Genomic DNA, 24,232 nt, shown 5'->3' with positions numbered 1-24,232 from the left:
TACTTGCGAAATATTTCTGTGAAATGGTATGACGTTTCGTGCTGTTATTCATGTTAGTATGGGCAGATGTCGACAGGCGGGTAGGATATCTCTCTGTAATTGTACTATATACGGAGCTTCACACTTGTTAATAAGCTCAGTATACTTTGTTACAGGAGAATCGGAGACTGAGGAAGTTCTACACCGGTTTCTGTCGCAGAGAGAAACAATGTCTCGCCTCACGTACCTGAAAAACATCACCGAAGAAGAGAAAAGGGACTTGGAAATAAAAAAGGATTTTATGATGGCTGAACTGGAAGCATTTAAGTTCGCAGAAGTCAAGGACAAGGAACAGTAAGTCGGTTCTCTATGCAGTTAATAATTAGTGCTGTAAAAAGTTGCGGCTTCTTCCACGCATGTAATAGCTACGAGGTTTTGAGAGGCTGAAATACTAGCAGAACAAAGTGGGGAAGCGGTAATACACTGCCTGAAAAAGAAGGCGACGCACCCAGAAAATAGCAGTGTGAAACCGTTTATTAAGATGCTGTTGTACCCACTGTGGTATGGACGGATGCACCGAATTGGTTGGAATGGGTGTCATAAACCCGTTGTATTCTATCCTGAGCCAAGCTGGCCCACAACTGTTGTAACGCAATGTCAATAAAATTCACCAACAACCACGTACTTTAAGATATTATTTTATTATATTCTGAATGCTGGCAGTTTTGGCATTTCATTATGCCATTTTCAGGTCCCATATGCATGTATCCAAATAAACGACCTTGCCATATAGCGCCATAAATCACTGGATATCGTGAATTCAATCGTCATACAATTGCTTCATTCCAAGACGTGACAGCTTCGAATGAAGCAGTTGTATAACGATTGAATTCACGATATCCAGTGATTTATGGCCCTATACGACAAGGTCGTTTATTTGGATATAGGCTTATGGCGCCTGAAGATGGCATAATGAAATGCCGAAACTGGTAGCATTCAGGATATAATAAAATAATATCTTAAAGTACATAGCTGTTGGAGAATTTTATTGACGTTGACAATTACTTAACCAACCGATGTCCTCTGGCCATGACGGACCAACAGAGACTGTTGTAACTGGTCATTGATATACTAGACACTGAGACGAAGTTGTCGTCCTAGGTCGTCCCACACAGGTACTATTTGGGATAGACCTGTGGATCTTGCTGGCTATGGCACTACCTTAATATCAGGCAGAAACACGTCCACGTGTTGACAACGAGCATCATCTTGTTGAAAAATAGCACCACGATACTGCCGCATAAGAGGTAAGACGTCAGGACGCAGGATGTCCACGACGTAGTATTGTACTGTCAAAGTTCCATCAATCGTTACCAGCCACGTCGCCAGGAGTAACACTTCTGTGCCTCTCCAAAACAATGGAAGAATGGTACCTCACCCCTGGTTGCGGCCATAGTCATCGACGATGGTCCCAGGGTTAATGCAAAACTGTGCTTCATCGTTAAACACAGTGTGACGCCACTGGTCGGCAGTAAATGCTTCCAGGTTACGGCACCACCCCAAACATAGCCGTTTGTCTTGTGGTGTTAACAGCAGCCTCCACATGGGAGTGCAATTTCCTATTCTGGCAGCTGTTAGTCACCGACCAGTGGTCCGGCATGACACAGAATACGGCAGGGAGTTCATTGCTTATTCTCGAATGGTGGTCAGACGTAGTAGACCGGAACATTGATGTCCAGTATGATTGCCTGCATGTTCCCATGCAGTCCACTACTGGGCCACTCTCACATCTGGATGCCCCATAATTTTGGGTACTGCACGATTCGACCACAATGATGCGCTTTTCAAGCTCTGTCAGGTAGTAGTAATGTTGACTCACACGAGTATGCAACATCTGTGATCAGTCAATATCTGATGCTGTCTTCGCCCTTTTGGTTACAATACTAAACACGAACAGCAACAATGACCTCGTAGCCATTCCAACTGTCACAAAAAATTGCAGCTCTAATCATTTTAGCAGCTGGCAGCCGTGTTGGCCGGTCGCATCCTCTAAGTGCGCTGACATCAGCACTATCCGTGCGGAGTGTTGGTGTCATTCTGGATTAATTACAAAGCTTTCTCATTATTTCCAGTAGCGTCCGTCCAATCCTGTTGTTAAAAATATCACGCTGTTTTATTTTCTTTCGTCTCGTCTTTTCTGCGATCTAATACTTACGATCAGTGAATGTCTGTGTGATGTTTACATTCTCATGTTTCCGTCTGACCAATGTCTGGAAGTTAGTTCTACAACACTGAGTCAAAAATCTTGGAATAAGCAGTTTTTGCGTAGATCAAAACTAGAAGCATGTGCTTGTGGTTGTTACTGCACAATACTTGTCTTTTAATTGTAACAGCCTAAAGATCCATTTTAGGAAACTTTCAGCAATTTGTGAGAAATCTAGGTGCATTATTGAGCTATCTGTCGGACAAGAAGAAACAGCTAGTAGTTCGTAGAGATTTCAGTGTGGAGTTATCAAAAGACTCTGGCAGCGAAAAAAGGTACTAGAATCATTATTTAGCTGTTTCAGTGTGATTTCAATTGTAAATTTTCCAACTCACGTGAAACATCAAAGCAGATCTTGGCTGATAACATTTTTGTAGAGAGTGCTTAGAATGAAACAATTAATGTGTACCAAATTGTTAATGGACTATCTGGTCATGATGCACAGTTAACGGAAATAAACAGCGCCTTACAGCTCTGAGGCATATTCATCAAAGCAGTGAGGCGGAGGTGCTGATGTGAAATTCAACACATTTAATTGTAAATTTTTGTCAGTTTTCGAAACCAGGTTTCATAAAAAGTTATTCAGATGGCCAACTGAAAAAAGTAAGCCATGGATAACAAAAGGGATTAAAATTTGAAATAAAAGGATTAAAATTTCATATAAAAGGGAAATTTATATAGAGGCCACAATACGTCAAGATCCAACATCACTTGCATACCATAAAAAATACTGTGACATTTTAAGAAAAGACTTTAAATCGTTCAGAAATATGCTCTTTCTGACAGACATTAATAATGTCAGTAATGAGATTAAAACTATATAGGATACTGTTAAAGGCTCAGTGTACATCAAAATGAGCTGAGAATGTTGTGACTGATAATTCATGAGCTGTACATATTTTTAACCATCACTTTCCACATGTTGCAGGAAAATAGGATTAATTGTTCAGTAAAAGAAGCAAGAAATTATATTAAAAATTTCATTCCACAAAATTTCAAGAAGTTAGAAGTAAAACAAACTTACCTGACTGAAATTAATAGAATTATAAAAATTGTGAAAAAAAACAAAAGCTCTTCTGGTGTTAGTGGAATTTCGAATTGAATTCAGAAAAATGTTCTAACTTAATAAGTAGTGTCCTTAGTGCATTTTTTCCAGTCAGATGAAAATATGGAATTGTTCAACTTCCCTATAAGAAAGTTGACAAGAAAGATTTGAATAATTATCAACCAAATTCCTTACTAGCATCGTTTTCCAAAATATTCGAAAATGTAAGGTACTCAAGAGTAGCCTCACATTTAAGTAGAAACAATTTACTAACCACATCACATTTTGGAATCCAGAAACGTTTCTCAACTGCAAATGCTATTTATATACTCAATTACCAAATATTACAAGCTTTAAATAATAAAATACTTCCAGTTGGTATTTTCTGTGATCTTTCCAAAGTGTTTGATTGTGGAGATCCTGTTACTCTCTCAGAAAAACTTTAGTTCAGGGGAACTGATAGCGTTATGCACAACTAGTTTAAATCATAATTAATAATCGAAATGCAAAAGTCTGTGGTGAATAATTCAGATAATGTTGAATAGATGGAACATTTTAATAACTTGTGGAAATCCCGAAATGATTCCAACAACATTCGATTTTGGGTCCGCTCGTATTCTTAATATGTCAGTGACCTTCCACCTAATATATTTATCTAACAGAATTTGCACTTTTTTGCAGGTGATATTAGTGTTATAATAAATCCGATCAGAGAGGAAGCAACAGAAGAGCGTGTTAACGTTGTTTTTTCAAAGAATTATTAAGTGGGATCCTTCTTAATTTACAGAAAACACACTACATTCAGCTCTGTACACGAGATAATCATATTAGTAATTGGTATGCACATGAATACGACTCAGTAAAAAGGGTAGAATGCTCCAAATTATTGTGTGTACATACTGATAAAATCTTGAACTGAGAGGAGCATATTACTGAGCTACTCAAACAATTAAGTTCACTCAGTGGAATGCAGTGACCGTTCATATAGGTGAAGCAATGGATATTATAAACAAACATCAAAAAAGTTTTGCATCACCTCGGTTCCGAGAGTTCCGGAACCTGTACAGAAAATTGGAATAGAGATCAACATAAACATCATTTCCGCCCGTTTTACTGCTCATGAAAACCACACATTGCATGTTGTACCACCACACAGCGAGACCTTCATAGGTGGTGGTCCAGATTGCTGTACACACCGATACCTCTAATACCCAGTAGCATGTCCTCTTGCATTGATGCATGCCTGTATTCGTCGTGGTATACTATCCACAAGTTCATTGCAGATTGTCCCACTCCTCAATAGCGATTCGGTGTAGATCCCTCAGAGTGGTTGGTGGGTCACGTCGTCCATAAACAGCCGTTTTCAATCTGTCCCAGGCATGTTCGATAGGGTTCATGTCTGGAGAACATGCTGGCCACTCTAGTCGAGCGACGTCGTTATCCCAAAGGAAGTCATTCACAAGATGTGCACGATGGGGGCACGAATTGAAGTCCATGAAGACGAATGCCTCGACAATATGCTGCCGATATGGTTGCACTATCGGTCGCAGGATGGCATTCACGTATTGTACAGCCGTTACGGTATCTTCCATGACCACCAGCGGCGTATGTCGGCCCCACATAATGCCACCCCAAAACAGCAGGGCACCTCCACGTTGCTGCACTCGCTGGACAGTGTGTCTAAGGCGTTCAGCCTAACCGGGTTGCCTCCAAACACGTCTGCGACGATTGTCTGGCTGAATGCATATGCGACACTCATCGGTGAAGAGAACGTGATGTCAATTCTGAGCGGTCCATTCTGCATGTTGTTGGGCCCATCTGTACCACGCTTCGTGGTGTCATGGTTGCAAAGATGGACCTCGCCATGGACGTACGTTGAAGAAGATAAAATAAACAAATAACATTTTCGATAATATTAATGCATAGAAGCATGCAAACACATGAAGACTACTTCCTACAAAAATTTAATTCAGACTGGTTAATATTCACAGTAAATAAGTTGACACAGAGCTTAGAAAAAAAAAACTTACAGTAAAATGGATTTTAACATTTAACAAAAAGTTACTACAAAACACATACCCATTAAAATTCACTAGCACCATAACGTTTTCCCTTCCTGTTTGTATGAGGCTTCTTCTTGTAATTTCAAGATCAGGGTAGCCTTTTCCTCGAATTTTCTAAATAAAAATCTACTCTCAGTATTCTTGAGGATGAGCAGTGGTACTGATATCTGATTGTAAGCCAATGGCTGTTTCCTTGGAGCTTATTGATGCTACTGAACAGGACTTCAATGTATTCCCTGAATTTATATTTACGCAGTCAACAAGCAAAGTAATTGATTTCCAACGACTAGCTGCCAATAGTTTCGCTTCAGTTTTCCTGCAGATCTTGCAACTTGTTTTTCCCAGTTTGAGTTTATGCCAAGTTCGGAGTAAAGATGGTTCTGTTTGAAGGTGATAGAAATTAAAAATTATCTTTGGCGTCTTTCGGTGTGTCACAGCCCCTTACGCAATCCGTATTTCAAACATTTCTTAGATGTATTTGTAATTCGAATACAGCCAAATCGTTTTGGGATCTAAGAGTAAGCACGCTAAAAATGCGAACTAGCCATTAATTTTTTTTTAAATTGAAGTTTTAGGGTAGAGTCTCCTTTTAAAATGTAGCTGACTTGAAAGGGATGAAAAGTAGCATGACTATCGGTTTTGGGACTTCAAAGTGGTCGGACACATCAACATCAATGTATCAGTGCAGGATACTTAATCGATATGTTTATTATATGTGAAGGTGTCTTGATACACATAGTGCTTCATTAAGGTGCTTCAAAATTTTGAACACAACGAAAACATTCAGTTTATAACAATATTACAACAGATTTCACGCAAAAGATTATGGTCACTTGGAAGATGAACATCGAGAAGCGTATATGGAAAAAAAAACTTTTAAGCGATATGACCGAAGAAAGTATTCATCATAAGGGAGCAGAGAAATAAATGTCTTAATAATTTTCCCAACGTTTTCACTATGAAAACACATTTGTTAGCTCTAGTTACCTTACTGTTTTTCAGCTTGCAAAGGGTTGCGCAGTTTCAGTGATTTCCAGAGTATGTTCACAGTGTGGAAACTCGGCTACAGTTAGAGCTTATACATCTGTTGTGTGACGTTTGCGTGATTATTTTCGTTGAAAAATTAGTCTCTTAGACTTGTGTTTCCCCAGTGTAAATTTTCACGACTTTACAAGTCTGCAGTTACTATTATGTCGATGTTTAGACTTACATGTACATGCTGCCTTTTTTCTCAATGAGGAGAACCAAATCCACCCACAGAAGGTCACTGATAGACATCAACTTAACAGCTTGTCCTTCCAGTAGCATTAGTCGAAAAGTGCTACGAGACATTGGTCCTTTAGTGAAAAGCAATTGACATTCTGTGTTTTTATGATTAACGTTTAAATAAAATGGTAGCGAAATACAAATTTGTCAGTTTAGATTTCGTCCTAAAACGACAGTCATCATAAGACTGCCTCCACAGCCCTCCAGAATCTCACTGACTGTCTTCCTGCAAATCTTGCAGCGGTCCACACTGCAAAAGGTGTTTATTCAGGCTTCCGACAGGTGGTCACATTAATACGACTGGACAGTGTCCGAAGCTAGCACCGGTCGTGTCAGGAAAAGCACGCACGTCGCCCGTCACCGAGAGAGCTCATGTGCTTGGTAAGCCCAAGGCACCCTGGCTGAAACAGTGAATATTTCATCTTCATTTTCCATGCTGTTTCCTTACTGTTGTTCTGTCCTGTGTCTGTGTGAATGTAATTCCTTTATTATCAGCATTCTTGTTGTGACATTTGTTATAAGTAAGTTATCGTGTGTGAGAGAGAGAGAGAGTATGTATGCACATGTAGTGTAAGAACAAAATGGGAGCTATGATGAGTTGTGTGACGGAAAAGAGTAACTGTTAGATGTGGGTGTTGTTCAAAGGATATTTAAAGTTGATAAATGGCTTATCCAGGCTTTGGTAGTAGTAAATATTTGTTTACACGGTGGTTCTAAAAGTGAATGTGTGTATATACCGGGTGATCAAAAAGTCAGTATAAATTTGAAAACTTAATAAACCACGGAATAATGTAGATAGAGAGGTAAAAATTGACACACATGCTTGGAATGACATGGGGTTTTATTAGAACCAAAAAAAAAAAAAAAAAATTGCTAGACGCATGAAAGATCTCTTGCGCCCTTCGTTTGGTGATGATCGTGTGCTCAGCCGCCACTTTCGTCATGCTTGGCCTCCCAGGACCCCAGACGTCAGTCCGTTCGATTATTGGCTTTGGAGTTACCTGAAGTCGCAAGTGTATGGTGATCGACCGACATCTCTAGGGATGCTGAAAGACAACATTCGACGCCAATGCCTCACCATAACTCCGGACATGCTTTACAGCGCTGTTCACAACATTATTCCTCGACTACAGCTATTGTTGAGGAATGATGGTGGACATATTGAGCATTTCCTGTAAAGAACATCATCTTTACTTTGTCTTACTTTGTTATGCTAATTATTGCTATTCTGATCCGATGAAGCGCCATCTGTCCGACATTTTTTGAGCGTATGTATTTTTTTGGTTCTAATAAAACCCCATGTCATTCCAAGCACGTGTGTCAATTGGTACCTCTCTATCTACATTATTCCGTTATTTATTCAGTTTTCAAATTTATACTGACTTTTTGGTCACCCCCCAGTTTAGGACGTGATGATACGACTTTGTGGCTATATTGAGTGACACTGAAGAGATTATTTGAGCCGATTTTGTGGATTGATAGATTCCCTCCAAAGGTAGAGGATGTATAGAGTAACTAAATTGGTTTTACGTTATCTCGAGGAGTAAGAGGAGGTGTAATGGGGATCATTGGTTCCATGCAAATGGAGATTGTCACAAAGAGATGTCTGTCCTTGTAGGCTTATATTAGAGTTGCGCAGTAGACTTAAATGAATAAGGCTATGTCTGTATGTATTGACCGATGTTTTAGTTATTTGTTAGTGGCTGAAAGAAGTATGACTGTGCCCAACTTTGATGTTCTGAGTATATTTTTGCTGATGCTGATAGCATTATAGGCAACTGATATTGGTAATGAGAATGGGTGCGTGGAAGAAGCCTCAAAGTACAATTGGGTGCACACTGAGCAGCATTGCTTATTACCAGCAGCTGATTCTTCAACCACAAGTCAACACAGAAATAGTAATCTCCCTATAGGGTCTTTTTCTAGACCACTTATTATGGTCTCGATAAACATTGAGGGGCTTTTGTATGCCAACAAGACCTTATTGGCTGATTCGTGTAAGGACTGTATATGTGACATCCTTCTAGTTCAAGAGTCTCACTGGGGCTACAACAGCCATCAGCCCAATATCGCAGGCTTGGAGCTTCTTCTAGAGACGATCAATGATAACTATGGCAGCGTCATTTTTTCCTAAACAAACCTACCACATCAACCTCACTGACTGGAGGGATAACATCGAAATTTTTGCCCAACTTATCCAAGCCTCCCTGTGTCGACTTAACGTTTGAAAAACCAGGAAACTTCAAATGCCAGGATGTAGACTTCATGCTTGATGATTACAGCTACCAAACTACATCTTGAGGATACCCAGATTCTGACACCAATGGTGAAATAGGGAAACCTGCGCAGAGACTCATAATATGCAACTAATTCATGATCCCACGTCGCCAGCATCCTTTGACAGCGGTTAGTGGAAGAGAGGCTACAACCCAAAGCACATTTTCATGTCATCCAAAGTTTCTGGGAGTTAATTGAAGATGACGTGTAAGCCTAATCCACCTTACCCAACATAGGCCTGTGATCTGCAGTGCGAATGCCATGTTAGTGCCAAAAGAGATACCTTTCATGGGAAGGTTCAGTTTTCAGAAGGCTGATTGGGAAAGGTTTCTAACAAACTCGATACAGAAACTGCCAAGATTCCAATGCAGCCCAATATATATAAGACATTCATCAAATGTAGCCAGAGTGTTTCAAGAAGGACCTTCCCGAGAGGTTGTAGAACAAGGTATGTAACAAGACTGACTGACGATAGCAAACAGTTGATGGATCTTTTTGAGTCAGACTCATTTGCTGATGACACTCTCCAGGTCGGTGAGGACTTGTGTGCACCATCTCAGAAAATCATACAGCGAAGTGGACCTCTCTGGTACAGAAACATCATATGAAGTTAAATAGTAGATGGGCCAGGAATGTGCAAATTTTAATATGGCAGCAAGAAAAATGTAGGTTTTACTCAAAATTCGCCACTCATGACGCTTCTCTGTAAGTTACAAATAGTTAACAAGCCGGGCAAAAATAAATTGCTGCTTTAGTTGCATTTTCAGTGGAATTCCTTTAGGTAGTAACCAAAACATTGGTGACAACAGATCTTTTTGAATGGCCACCATGCCAGTGCGGGCGTGGAGGGGCTCTACTAAATGTTTACAAAAACTGTGAGCGTTCAGTTTAACATGGCTCTTCCCCTCCAGCGCTCGGCATTTTCGTTAGAGTGCCTGCCCATAGCCCCCACCACTACCGCTCTTTGCCGGCCGGAGTGGCCGAGCAGTTCTAGGCGCTACAGTCCGGAACCGCGCGACCGCTACGGTCGCAGGTTCGAATCCTGCCTCGGGCATGGATGTGTGTGATGTCTTTAGGTTAGTTAGGTTTAAGTAGTTCTAAGTTCTAGGGGACTGATGACCTCAGAAGTTAAGTCCCATAGCGCTCAGAGCCATTTGAACCATGATTTGAAAATTACATGGCAAAGTAAACGATTTCAAAATTGTTCCATCATTTTTCTGGAGGGCATCTGGGATCTACTGCGGTATCGATATTTCGGCTGACAACGTTTCAGCCTTTCTCAAGAGTCGCTTGCAAGATTTTTATAATCATTTTACACTGTGGAGTAAACGCGCATGCGCCATAGCTAACACTGTTGGCAACAAGATGGGTAAAACTGTGATGTCTCTCAAACCATCAACTGTCAAAGTTGACAGTTGATGGTTGGAGAGACGACATCATAGTTACAGATAGTCTGCGTAAATCAGTTGCTGGCTACTGATGCATCGTATATATGGATCGTGATAACCTCTTCAGCATCAACTAAGGCCTGAAAATGGTGCATTGAAGCGCCGAAACTGGTAGCTACACAAAGAATGACAACATAAGGACGGCTGTAGGTGTTTCATTTTCTTACAAATCTGGAGAACTAGTCCTCATTTCCTGAGAACTTCTGTTCTTGCTTTGTGTGTCAGCGGCAGAGTACGCCTCACCTGCAGTGCATCTCCTGACACCAATCAGTTTGAGACTCCAGTCAATGAAACAGATGAATCCTGTTGGGATGTACGAAGCCAACTCCAGCCAACAAACTCTACCTGATTGTTGGACTAGCTCCCCCACTGTCAGAAGGCCATCGCTGGAAAAGGGGAGAGGGCAAAGAGGGTGAATGTCCTTTGACATACACTGCACGATCATCAAGCTGTAGTCTGTCGACTGAAATCTAGAAAGAGCTTAATTTCTAGGACGCTAGCGCTGGAGGGAAATCCGGTGTCTAGCCGCATCACAAGATGGAAGAGTAAGCTGCCCCTGTTTGAAGATCACTCGTTCGTCTTAGGTTGGATTTCCCCCACTGTAAGACCAACATGCAAAAATAGGGCAACCTTCCAGCTGATGGAGATGTGTCCTGCGGGTTCGGAACAGCACAAGATCCAGGCCACTTGCTCATGTGCCTTCTACTGGAGCAACCTCAGAACTTGGTCGAGGCAAATGACAAACCCATGAGAGTTGCCGCACTCCGAAAATACTGACCAGACACGGAAATGAATTAAATGAATGAATGTTAAAGGGAGCTTTGGAGACCAAAAATAAGGTGAGGGTGAAGCACTCAACTTTATCATTTAGATTACATGTAGACTCACATCTTTTGTGTCATTTGTAAATTTGGAAGATTATTAATCTCAATGAATATAAGAGGCCACAGTATATTACTGACATTTTCGTGCACATATGAACTAAGAAAAGATGCTGAATGACCAACACAGAAACTAATGAAAGATCATTGTAAGACAGTTGAAGACAGAAGAAATGGAACCAGGTAGGTAACCTACCCTCTTCACTGAACTTTCGTAAGTTGAAAAGAAATACTTTTGAAGATGAGGCATGGGTTGGATAAGCAACAGGTGCCACATTACAGACTACAAGTTTTAGTATTGATGAGATTCTTGGGCTTTTTTGAAATGAATGTATGTAGCAAACCGAATATAACAGACTTTTCTATGTTTGCGTAATTTTCTTCTTTTCTCCTCACAACAGTGTGAGCTTATGAACCAGCATGTCATTCAGTGTGTGTGTGTGTGTGTGTGTGTGTGTGTGTGTGTGTGTGTGTGTGTGTGTTCGGCTCTCAGGTGGTAGATAGTTTTCATGTGTGAGGATTGACAAGGTTTTCATAATTAATATTTATATGTACTGAAGTTAATGTCGTTATGATGGAGATCTTCCTTTCTTTCTGGCTAACTCAGAATGTTGTACATACTTATGTTCTGGTATACTATGTTTTGGTATTTCTTTCACCAAGATGTTTGATTCATATGTTGTTGCTTATACATGTTACGTTTGGATTGTAACGGCTTTTGTCAGTGGAGCTGCTGATACTGGCCATTAAAATTGCTACACCACGATGATGATGTGCAACAGACGCGAAATTTAACCGACAGGAAGAAGATGCTCTGATATGTAAATGATTATCTTTTCAGAGCATTCACACAAGGTTGGCGCCGGTGGCGACACCTACAACGTGCTGACATGACGAAACTTTTCAACCGATTTCTCATACACAAACAGCAGTTGACCGGCGTTGCCTGGTGAAACGTTGTTGTGATGCCTCGTGTAAGGAGGAGAAATGCGTACCATCACGTTTCCGACTTTGATAAAGGTCGGATTGTAGCCTATCGCGATTGCGGTTTATCGTATCGCGACATTACTGCTCGCGTTGGTCGAGATCCAATGACTGTTAGCAGAATATGGAATCGGTGGGTTCAGGAGGGTAATACGGAACGCCGTGCTGGATCGGATGAACCCAGGTTCTGTTTACAGCATCATGATGGTCGCATCCGTGTTTTGCGACATCACAGTGAACGCACATTGGAAGCGTGTATTCGTCATCGCCATACTGGCGTATCACCCGGCGTGATGGTATGGGGTGCCATTGGTTACACGTGTCGGTCACCTCTTGTTCACATTTACGGCACTTTGAACAGTGGACGTTACATTTATGATGTATTAGACCTGTGGCTCTACCCTTCATTCGATCCCTGCGAAACCCTACATTTCAGCAGGATAATGCACGACCGCATGTTGCAGGTCCTGTACGGGCCTTTCTGGATACAGAAAATGTTCGACTGCTGTCCTGGCCAGCACATTCTCAAACGTCTGGTCAATGGTGGCCGAGCAACTGGCTCGTCACAATACGCCAGTCACTACTCTTGATAAACTATGGTATCGTGTTGAAGCTACATGGGCAGCTGTGCCTGTACACGCCATCCAACCTCTATTTGACTCAATGCCCAGGCGTATCAAGGCCGTTATTACGGCCAGAGGTGGTTGTTCTGGGTACTGATTTCTCAGGATCTATGCACCCAAATTGCGTGAAAGTGTAATCACATGTCAGTTCTAGCATAATATATTTGTCCAATGAATACCCGTTTATCATCTGCATTTCCTCTTGGTGCAGCAATTTTAATGGCCACTAGTGTAGTTTATTGGAAATGCCGTGTGGCTATGGCCTCCCGGCGGGTAGAACGTTCGCCTGGTGCAAGTCTTTCTAGTTGACGTCACTTCGGCGACTTGCGTGTCGGTCTGGATGAAATGATGATGATAAGGACAACACAACACCCAGTCCCTGAGCGGAGAAAATCTCTGACCCAGCCGGGAATCGAACCCGGGCCGTTAGGTATGACATTCCCTCGCGCTGACCACTCAGCTACCAGGGCCGGACTTTTAGTTTATTTAGCTGTAGTGTACATTGTCATATTTCTTTTCTCATTGTGTTTGTCTATCGCAAGGGAACTACTCATTTAGTGTATGCATTATACGTACTACAGCTGTGCCTATGAATAATTTTGTGTTACATTTAGGTTATCGAATCATTTATCTTGCCTACAGATCATTCACAGGTACTAAGGTCGCACTCATAAATAGCTGTGTCATTTATGTCACGGTAGTTATGGTTTATGTAATCTTGAAACATTTTACGTCGTTTTCGTCGACTGTGTAGCGTAGAAATACCCAGATCATGTATTGTTATTTAGAGGCGACTTTAAGTTACCGAATATAGACTGGGACAACTACGGATTCACTGCAGGTGATACGGACAGAGAGTCTTGTGAAATACTTTTGAAGATATTTCCGAAAACTAGAAAAACTAGTTAGACAATCCATACAATGGAAATATTTTAGTCCTATTGTCTACAAACAGCTCTTACCTTATCGACAATGTCAGTAGAGAGATTAGGTCATGTCATCACAGCGACGACTTTACTAAAGTTAATAAGATCCACCAGAAGGCTAGGAGAGTATTTAAGCTAAAAAAAGGCAGATTAGCAGTTATTAGCATCCCACTTATACAATGAACGAGCATCATTCAGCTCCAATATCACGGATGTAGAGGAATTATGGGCAAAGTTTAAACCGACTGTAAGTCGCGCTCTGAAGCGTATGTGCCAAGCAAGTGGATTAAGGATTGAAAGGACCCTCCGTGATTTAATCATCAGATTCGGAAAATGCTCAGGAAACAGATATTGGTGCATTCTCGGTTTAAAAAAAAAACGAAAGAACGCGCAAATGTGGACAGGCAAAAATTAGTACAAATTTATGCGTCCGTAAGAAGATCGTGCGAGAAACGTAACTTCCACAGTCGTACCTTAGTGAAAGATCTTGCAAAGAACGCGAAAAAATTCTGGTCATACGTAAAACCACTAAGCGAGTGGATGGCTCCTATTCAGTCATTCGTCGACCAGTGTGGAGTGGCTACAGAAGTCAGCAAAAGGAAAGCTCAAGTTTTCAATTTCACGTTTACGATATCATTCGCGTAGGAGGATCGTACAAACATTCCGTCGTTTGACTGTCGCACAGATTATCGCACGGAGGACATACAACGAGGCAGCCACGGTGTAGAGAAGCAGCTGATGAAGTTGAAAACAAATAAGTCGCCAGGTCCCGATGGAGTCCCAGTTCGGTTTTACAGAGACTACGCTGGGGCATCGGTCCCTTACTTAGCTTGCATTTATCGCGAATCTCTCGCGCAGCACAAAGAGCCGATCGATTGGAAAAAAGCGCAGGTAAAAGGACGGAGCCGCATAATTACAGACTAATATCCTTAACATCGGTTTGGTGCAAAATTCTTGAACAGGTTCTGAGTTCTAATACATGAAATTTCCTTGAGACAGAAAAGCTTCCGTGCGCAAATCAGCACGCATTTAGAAAGCATCGCTCGTGCGAAACTCAGCTTGTCCTTTTCTCACATTATACCCTACAAACCATGGGTGGAGGGCAACAGGCAGTCCCATATTTCTAGATTTCCAGAAAGCGTTTGACGCGGCGCCCCACTACAGACTGCTGACGAAGGTCCGAACATACTGTTTAGGTTCCCGGCTATTTGAGTCACTGTAAGGCTTTTTGAGTAATAGAACCCAGTATGTTGTCCTCGTCAGAGCATGGTGGACAGGGCGAGCAGCAATTTACGGCTGTTTGCTAATGACGCCGTGGTCTATGGGAAGAGGTCGTCGTTGAGTAATTGGAGGAGTATACAGGGTGGCTTAGACAGAATTTCTGCCAGCCGGAGTGGCCGAGCGGTTCTAGGCGCTACAGTCTGGAACCGCGCGCCTGCTACGGTCGCAGGTTCGAATCCTGCCTCGGGCATGGATGTGTGTGATGTCCTTAGGTTAGTTAGGTTTAAGTAGGTCTAAGTTCTAGGGGACTGATGACCTCAGAAGTTAAGTCCCATAGTGCTCAGAGCCATTTGAACCAACCAATTTGACCAGAATTTATAGTTGGTTTGCTAAATGGAATCTTGCTCTAAATGTAGGAAAAATGTAAGTTAACGCGGCTGAATAGGAAAAACAATCCCGTAACGTTCGAATACAGCATTGGTAGTGTGCCGCATAACACAGTCGCGTCAGTAAAACATCTGGGCGTAACGCTACAAAGCAATATGAAACGGAATGAAGACGTCAAGTTGGAAATAGGTGGGGCAATGCTCGACTTCGTGTTAGTGGGACGATTTTGGGACAGTGTAACTCGTCTAAAAAGAAGATGGCGTATAGAACACTAGTGCGACCCATTATTCTAGCGGTTCTAGGCGCTCAGTCCGGAACCGCGCGACTGCTACGGTCGCAGGTTCGAATCCTGCCTCGGGCATGGATGTGTGTAATGTCCTTAGGTTAGTTAGGTTTAAGTAGTTCTAAGTTCTAGTGGACTGATGACCTCAGATGTTGAGTCCCATAGTGCTCAGAGCCATTTGAACCATTTGAACCCATTATTGAGTACTGCTCGATTGTTTAGGATCCCCACCAGCTCGTACTAAAGGAAGACATCGAAACAATTTAGAGGCATGCTGCTAGATTTGTTATTAGGACTTCTAAAGCAACTATTACTAACAGAATAGCACTCCTTTTGAAGATGCTGACCAAATGCTGTCTTATTGTTCTGATTAGCAGTATTTCTATAATGCGTGAAAATGTTTCTACCTGTCTGGCCTATATAGAAGGACTCAGGAGAACCGTACTGTAGTCTATACACCTTCCAGGAACCAAATTTACCCACATTAGCGCCTCTTCTCTGAGCACACAACCTACATCTACATCTACATCTATACTCCGCGAGCCACCTTACGGTGTGTGGCGGAGGGTACTTATTGTACCACTATCTGATCCCCCCTTCCCTGTTCCATTCACGAATTGTGCGTGGGAAGAACGACTGCTTGTAAGTCTCCGTATTTGCTCTAATTTCTCGGATCTTTTCGTTGTGATCATTACGCGAGATATATGTGGGCGGTAGTAATATGTTGCCCATCTCTTCCCGGAATGTGCTCTCTCGTAATTTCGATAATAAACCTCTCCGTATTGCGTAACGCCTTTCTTGAAGTGTCCGCCACTGGAGCTTGTTCAGCATCTCCGTAACGCTCTCGCGCTGACTAAATGTCCCCATGACGAATCGCGCTGCTTTTCGCTGGATCATGTCTATCTCTTCTATTAATCCAACCTGGTAAGGGTCCCATACTGATGAGCAATACTCAAGAATCGGACGAACAAGCGTTTTGTAAGCTACTTCTTTCGTCGATGAGTCACATTTTCTTAGAATTCTTCCTATGAATCTCAACCTGGCGCCTGCTTTTCCCACTATTTGTTTTATGTGATCATTCCACTTCAGATCGCTCCGGATAGTAACTCCTAAGTATTTTACGGTCGTTACCGCTTCCAATGATTTACCACCTATGGCATAATCGTACTGGAATGGATTTCTGCCCCTATGTATGCGCATTATATTACATTTATCTACGTTTAGGGAAAGCTGCCAGCTGTCGCACCATGCATTAATCCTCTGCAGGTCCTCCTGGAGCACGTACGAGTCTTCTGATGTTGCTACTTTCTTGTAGACAACCGTGTCATCTGCAAATAGCCTCACGGAGCTACCGATGTTGTCAACTAAGTCATTTATGTATATTGTAAACAATAAAGGTCCTATCACGCTTCCCTGCGGTACTCCCGAAATTACCTCTACATCTGCAGATTTTGAACCGTTAAGAATGACATGTTGTGTTCTTTCTTCTAGGAAATCCTGAATCCAATCACAAACCTGGTCCGATATTCCGTAAGCTCGTATTTTTTTCACTAAACGTAAGTGCGGAACCGTATCAAATGCCTTCCTGAAGTCCAGGAATACGGCATCAATCTGCTCGCCAGTGTCTACGGCACTGTGAATTTCTTGGGCAAATAGGGCGAGCTGAGTTTCACATGATCTCTGTTTGCGGAATCCATGTTGGTTATGATGAAGGAGATTTGTATTATCTAAGAACGTCATAATACGAGAACACAAAACATGTTCCATTATTCTACAACAGATTGACGTAAGCGAAATAGGCCTATAATTATTCGCATCTGATTTATGACCTTTCTTGAAAATGGGAACGACCTGCGCTTTCTTCCAGTCGCTAGGTACTTTACGTTCTTCCAGCGATCTACGATAAATTGCTGATAGAAAGGGGGCAAGTTCTTTAGCATAATCACTGTAGAATCTTAAGGGTATCTCGTCTGGTCCGGATGCTTTTCCGCTACTAAGTGATAGCAGTTGTTTTTCAATTCCGATATCGTTTATTTCAATATTTTCCATTTTGGCGTCCGTGCGACGGCTGAAGTCAGGGACCGTGTTACGATTTTCCGCAGTGAAACAGTTTCGGAACACTGAATTCAGTATTTCTGCCTTTCTTCGGTCGTCCTCTGTTTCGGTGCCATCGTGGTCAACGAGTGACTGAATAGGGGATTTAGATCCGCTTACCGATTTTACATATGACCAAAACTTTTTAGGGTTCTTGTTTAGATTGTTTGCCAATGTTTTATGTTCGAATTCGTTGAATGCTTCTCTCATTGCTCTCTTTACGCTCTTTTTCGCTTCGTTCAGCTTTTCCTTATCAGCTATGATTCGACTACTCTTAAACCTATGATGAAGCTTTCTTTGTTTCCGTAGTACCTTTCGTACATGATTGTTATACCACGGTGGATCTTTCCCCTCGCTTTGGACCTTAGTCGGTACGAACTTATCTAAGGCGTACTGGACGATGTTTCTGAATTTTTTCCATTTTTGTTCCACATCCTCTTCCTCAGAAATGAACGTTTGATGGTGGTCACTCAGATATTCTGCGATTTGTGCCCTATCACTCTTGTTAAGCAAATATATTTTCCTTCCTTTCTTGGCATTTCTTATTACACTTGTAGTCATTGTTGCAACCACTGACTTATGATCACTGATACCCTCTTCTACATTCACGGAGTCGAAAAGTTCCGGTCTATTTGTTGCTATGAGGTCTAAAACGTTAGCTTCACGAGTTGGTTCTCTAACTATCTGCTCGAAGTAATTCTCGGACAAGGCAGTCAGGATAATGTCACAAGAGTCTCTGTCCCTGGCTGCAGTTCTGATTGTGTGACTATCCCATTCTATACCTGGTAGATTGAAGTCTCCCCCTATTACAATAGTATGATCACGAAACTTCTTCACGACGTTCTGCAGGTTCTCTCTGAGGCGCTCAACTACTACGGTTGCTGATGCAGGTGGTCTATAGAAGCATCCGACTATCATATCTGACCCACCTTTGATACTTAACTTAACCCAGATTATTTCACATTCGCATTCGCTAATAACTTCACTGGATATTATTGAATTCTTTACTGCTATAAATACTCCTCCACCATTGGCGTTTATCCTATCCTTGCGGTATATATTCCATTCTGTGTCTAGGATTTCGTTACTGTTCACTTCCGGTTTTAACCAACTTTCCGTTCCTAATACTATATGCGCACTATTTCCTTCAATAAGAGATACTAATTCAGGAACCTTGCCCTGGATACTCCTGCAGTTTACCAATATTACGTTGACTTTTCCTGTTTTTGGTCTCTGAGGACGGACGTTCTTTATCAACGATGATAATGTCCTCTCTGGTAAGCCGTCAGGTATTTTATCGTTTCGCCCAAGGGGGGGTCCCTCTAACCTAAAAAACCCCCGTGTGCACGCCACACGTACTCTGCTACCCTAGTAGCTGCTTCCGGTGTGTAGTGCACGCCTGACCTGTCTAGGGGGGCCCTACAGTTCTCCACCCAGTAACGGAGGTCGATGAATTTGCAACCATTATAGTCGCAGAGTCGTCTGAGCCTCTGGTTTAGACCCTCCACACGGCTCCAAACCAGAGGACCGCGATCGACTCTGGGCACTATGCTGCAGATATTAAGCTCAGCTTGCACTCCGCGTGCGATGCTGGTTGTCTTCACCAAATCAGCCAGCCGCCGGAAGGAACCAAGGATGGCCTCAGAACCCAAGCGGCAGGCGTCATTCGTTCCGACATGTGCTACTATCTGCAGCCGGTCACACCCAGTGCGTTCAATAGCTGCCGGAAGGGCCTCCTCCACATTACGGACGAGACCCCCCGGCAAGCACACCGTGTGCACACTGGCATTCTTCCCCGACCTACCCGCTATTTTCCTAAGGGGCTCCATAACCCGCCTAACGTTGGAGCTCCCTATAACTAATAGGCCCGCCCTCTGTGACTGTCGGGACCTTGCCGGAGAATCGGCCACTGGCCCAACAGGCGAGGCATCCTGTGGTGGCTCGGAAACGATGTCATCACCACTAGGAAGCACCTCGTACCTGTTGGAAAGGGGTAAGGCAGCTGCCACGCGGCCAGATCCCACCTTCGCCTTTCGGCCAGGCACGCGCGAGCCCACCACTGTCCGCCATTCACCCTGGAGTGATGGCTGACCGGTAAGATGCTCACTGCCGGAAGACGCAGCGACATCAGGGGTTCCATGCGATTCCAAGGCCACCGAAGTAGGCATAGGTCTCACCACAGTTGCCCCAACGCCACTACGAGCCGACGCCTGCGCCTCGAGCTCGATGAGCCTAACAGACAAAGCCTCCACCTGCCCCCGAAGAGTGGCCAATTCTCCTTGCGTCCGCTCACAACAACCACAGTCCCTACACATGACTATGTTTACCCTACAAGCGAACGGTGTACTCGCCTTATTAGCAGCAGGAAATCGAAGTGCTCTCTCACTGACGGTCTAACCGACACTGAGCTGTTCTAACCAAACAAACAAAAGCCTGTACGATACGAGGGTCGATAGCAACGGCGATACTGTACACTACACTGTTATTAGAATAAACGGTTGTGTCTAGTAGGCACTCAAACACGCAAGAAATTACAAAAATAAAATAGTAGCTACCCAGATAACTGAAAATAAGTTGTACCTGTTTGAAGCTCGCAAAAATGTGTAACAAGCGAACGGTGTACTCGCCTTATTAGCAGCATATCGTAATTTGAATTTACGTTAGTGACTTGTACGAAAGGCAGCCTTAAATCTTTTTGGAAAAGTAGTGACTGCTTTTTGGAAAAGCAGTGAATCACTCTTGTGAGTCCTTCTACATAGGCTAGACGGATGGATATTTTGTCACCCGTTCTAAAGAACATGTTAATCTGAACAGGAAGACGCGTTCAGTCAGCGTCTTCAAAAGGAACGCCATTCTGTGGTAATATAAATGGTACTTATACGTAGATTTTTAGTTTAAGAGTTTCTTTGCTCTCTTCGGGAATGTGTTGTAATCCATATTTTCTGGCATTTATTTAGAATATTTGTGTATTCTCCCTTTCCTCCCCTTTTCCCTGCGAGTCCCCTTTTTCCCTTCATCCTGCTTCCAAAACTTTTCCTTCCTACCACCCGCGTAACCGCAACTCAACCTTTCCCCATCCGTTCGTCCCATTTTCTTTTTTCCCCTCCCTTCCTCTCCTTGTCCTCTTCTCTACCCGCCCCTCCCCCAACACACCCCCTCCCACCGCCCTTGTCCCCTTTTTAATTCCCTCCCTTCTTCGTCCAACCCCTTCTTTACTTTTGATGCATCAATTCGAATTCTCTGTGGGTGCTGCTTGCTGAATCTATTTTCGGTAAGATCTCATCTTCTCTAAAAATAAATTGGATTTATCTATATTTATGAGACGGTATGACCTCTTTTCCACAGTGTCCTTATATTTGTTTATCCTTCAGAGTGGCTCATAATCTTTAGCATTGCATATCAGTTACTATGTTGTGCTATTTTATCTATATTTTTTATAATAAACAGATTATTCCAAAAAATATTTATGTATATCCATTTGATGTATTTGTTGTACATCATATTTTCCAATTTACACTCATTTATATCCCATATATCTTAAATACTTATTTTACCCTAACAGGCCATGGCCTAGACTTCATTTGCACTTTACCCAACTTTCGACAGTTGGATATCTGTGGGTGCTGATTGCTGAATCCTCTTTCTTGAGTCTACCTTCGATAAGATTACATCTTCTCTAAAATGATTTGTTTTACTTCGTTCTTAGTCACACAGTAAGTGGGCGTTTACGAAACGGTTTAAAACGTTTGTCCTTGTCTTGAGAGCAGCTTATATGATAGAGGTGAATCCCAGAGACTATGCTTTATCATTTTATTTTAGGGTACGAAGATTATTCCAAAAATTTTATGTATAATTATTGAATGCATCTTTTGTAATACAGATTTTGTATTTTATGCTTATAATTTTTTATACATTTGTAAATGAGTATTGCATCCTACTTTGCTATAATCTTCAACCGAGACTTCCTCTGCATCCCATTCCCCACCCCCCACATGGGTTCTTCCTTTCCCTGTTGTTGAAGCCTTTCATCCTATCTACCTTACCCACTTTCCTTTCTTTACTGCTTTCCTTTTCCCCTCCCCCTTTTTCCCGCATTCTCTCCCTCACCCATCACCACCCTTCTCCTGGCCCTTTCCCTGTAATTGCACCGAATGCCCAGATACTATCGTTAATATAACTATGGTTTATTTTATTGATTTATATCCTGCTGCAAGCCACCTTACAGTTACATATAACTTTATACAGGATGCATATTGGTCTGTATCATTTCAATTAAACTGTAACTTTGTCTAGGTTTGTGTATATCTATTACTTACATAGTGTTCTTTAAAAATTTGTTTGTTGTTTTTAGTTATTTTTTGGCATCTGTTTGCCACAATTATGCTATGAAGTAGTAATGCTGTGTATGCTACGTTGTAACAAGAGGATAACGTCCTTGGGTTTATCCACTTGGGTAGCGTTCACACAACAGTCGCTATATGCAGAAAGTACACAACAGTCGCTATATGCAGAAAGTACACAACGGTCGATAGGACAACTCATGACGACGCGTGCCTACGTCACTATGATGTAGGGCTCTCCTCACCTATTGTGAGATAAATGGTACCCTATCCACTTACTTACATCGCATAGGGCGCGTCAGAGACTGCCAATGCTGCAGTGGCACAGATAACCAACGATGTCATAAAATTAATGAGAATTCAATAATACAATGAATCCTCTCTAGCGTCATTTCCCAAAAGGAAAACAAGTAAGTGTGCCCTTTGTGAGCATGTGGCTGTAACGATAGAGACTAATGTGTTGAAATATTGGTCCTCTGTTCCAAGAACTAAAAAAATTTAGTGTTATTGTTGTATGAAAGTTCCTAGGAAGAAAACATGGTCACATGTAATTGAGGTAATTGAAAACTTCCCCCAAAAAATTAACCTACAATATACACTCCTGGAAATGGAAAAAAGAACACATTGACACCGGTGTGTCAGACCCACCATACTTGCTCCGGACACTGCGAGAGGGCTGTACAAGCAATGATCACACGCACGGACACACCAGGAACCGCGGTGTTGGCCGTCGAATGGCGCTAGCTGCGCAGCATTTGTGCACCGCCGCCGTCAGTGTCAGCCAGTTTGCCGTGGCATACGGAGCTCCATCGCAGTCTTTAACACTGGTAGCATGCCGCGACAGCGTGGACGTGAACCGTATGTGCAGTTGACGGACTTTGAGCGAGGGCGTATAGTGGGCATGCGGGAGGCCGGGTGGACGTACCGCCGAATTGCTCAACATGTGGGGTGTGAGGTCTCCACAGTACATCGATGTTGTCGCCAGTGGTCGGCGGAAGGTGCACGTGCCCGTCGACCTGGGACCGGACCGCAGCGACGCACGGATGCACGCCAAGACCGTAGGATCCTACGCAGTGCCGTAGGGGACCGCACCGCCACTTCCCAGCAAATTAGGGACACTGTTGCTCCTGGGGTATCGGCGAGGACCATTCGCAACCGTCTCCATGAAGCTGGGCTACGGTCCCGCACACCGTTAGGCCGTCTTCCGCTCACGCCCCAACATCGTGCAGCCCGCCTCCAGTGGTGTCGCGACAGGCGCGAATGGAGGGACGAATGGAGACGTGTCGTCTTCAGCGATGAGAGTCGCTTCTGCCTTGGTGCCAATGATGGTCGTATGCGTGTTTGGCGCCGTGCAGGTGAGCGCCACAATCAGGACTGCATACGACCGAGGCACACAGGGCCAACACCCGGCATCATGGTGTGGGGAGCGATCTCCTACACTGGCCGTACACCACTGGTGATCGTCGAGGGGACACTGAATAGTGCACGGTACATCCAAACCGTCATCGAACCCATCGTTCTACCATTCCTAGACCGGCAAGGGAACTTGCTGTTCCAACAGGACAATGCACGTCCGCATGTATCCCGTGCCACCCAACGTGCTCTAGAAGGTGTAAGTCAACTACCCTGGCCAGCAAGATCTCCGGATCTGTCCCCCATTGAGCATGTTTGGGACTGGATGAAGCGTCGTCTCACGCGGTCTGCACGTCCAGCACGAACGCTGGTCCAACTGAGGCGCCAGGTGGAAATGGCATGGCAAGCCGTTCCACAGGACTACATCCAGCATCTCTACGATCGTCTCCATGGGAGAATAGCAGCCTGCAATGCTGCGAAAGGTGGATATACACTGTACTAGTGCCGACATTGTGCATGCTCTGTTGCCTGTGTCTATGTGCCTGTGGTTCTGTCAGTGTGATCATGTGATGTATCTGACCCCAGGAATGTGTCAATAAAGTTTCCCCTTCCTGGGACAATGAATTCACGGTGTTCTTATTTCAATTTCCAGGAGTGTATTTCATTCATTTGCAGTCTAATTTCTTGAACTGTGTTGAAGAGCTGCTGAGCAAACATGAAATACGTAACTTGTTCTTTATAGACATTTGATATTTTATGAACATTACTGTTGATTTTCATGTATTATGACATTGAAGTA

At 43.1% G+C, this 24,232-nt stretch overlaps 1 protein-coding gene across 1 annotated transcript in view; it reads left to right on the top strand.

Moving 5' to 3' along the window:
* The window catches only part of LOC124555822 (outer dynein arm-docking complex subunit 3), a 314,791-nt gene that overhangs the window by 238,965 nt on the left and 51,594 nt on the right, over positions 1-24,232 (top strand). The window contains exon 8 of the mRNA XM_047129889.1: positions 156-333. Within this exon, the coding sequence (XP_046985845.1) occupies positions 156-333 (178 nt within the window). The remainder of the gene's footprint in view (positions 1-155; positions 334-24,232) is intronic.

This window comes from Schistocerca americana, chromosome X (assembly GCF_021461395.2).
Source record: "Schistocerca americana isolate TAMUIC-IGC-003095 chromosome X, iqSchAmer2.1, whole genome shotgun sequence".
NCBI classification, from domain to species: domain Eukaryota; kingdom Metazoa; phylum Arthropoda; class Insecta; order Orthoptera; family Acrididae; genus Schistocerca; species Schistocerca americana.
This window is presented reverse-complemented; position numbering and strand designations above follow the sequence as displayed.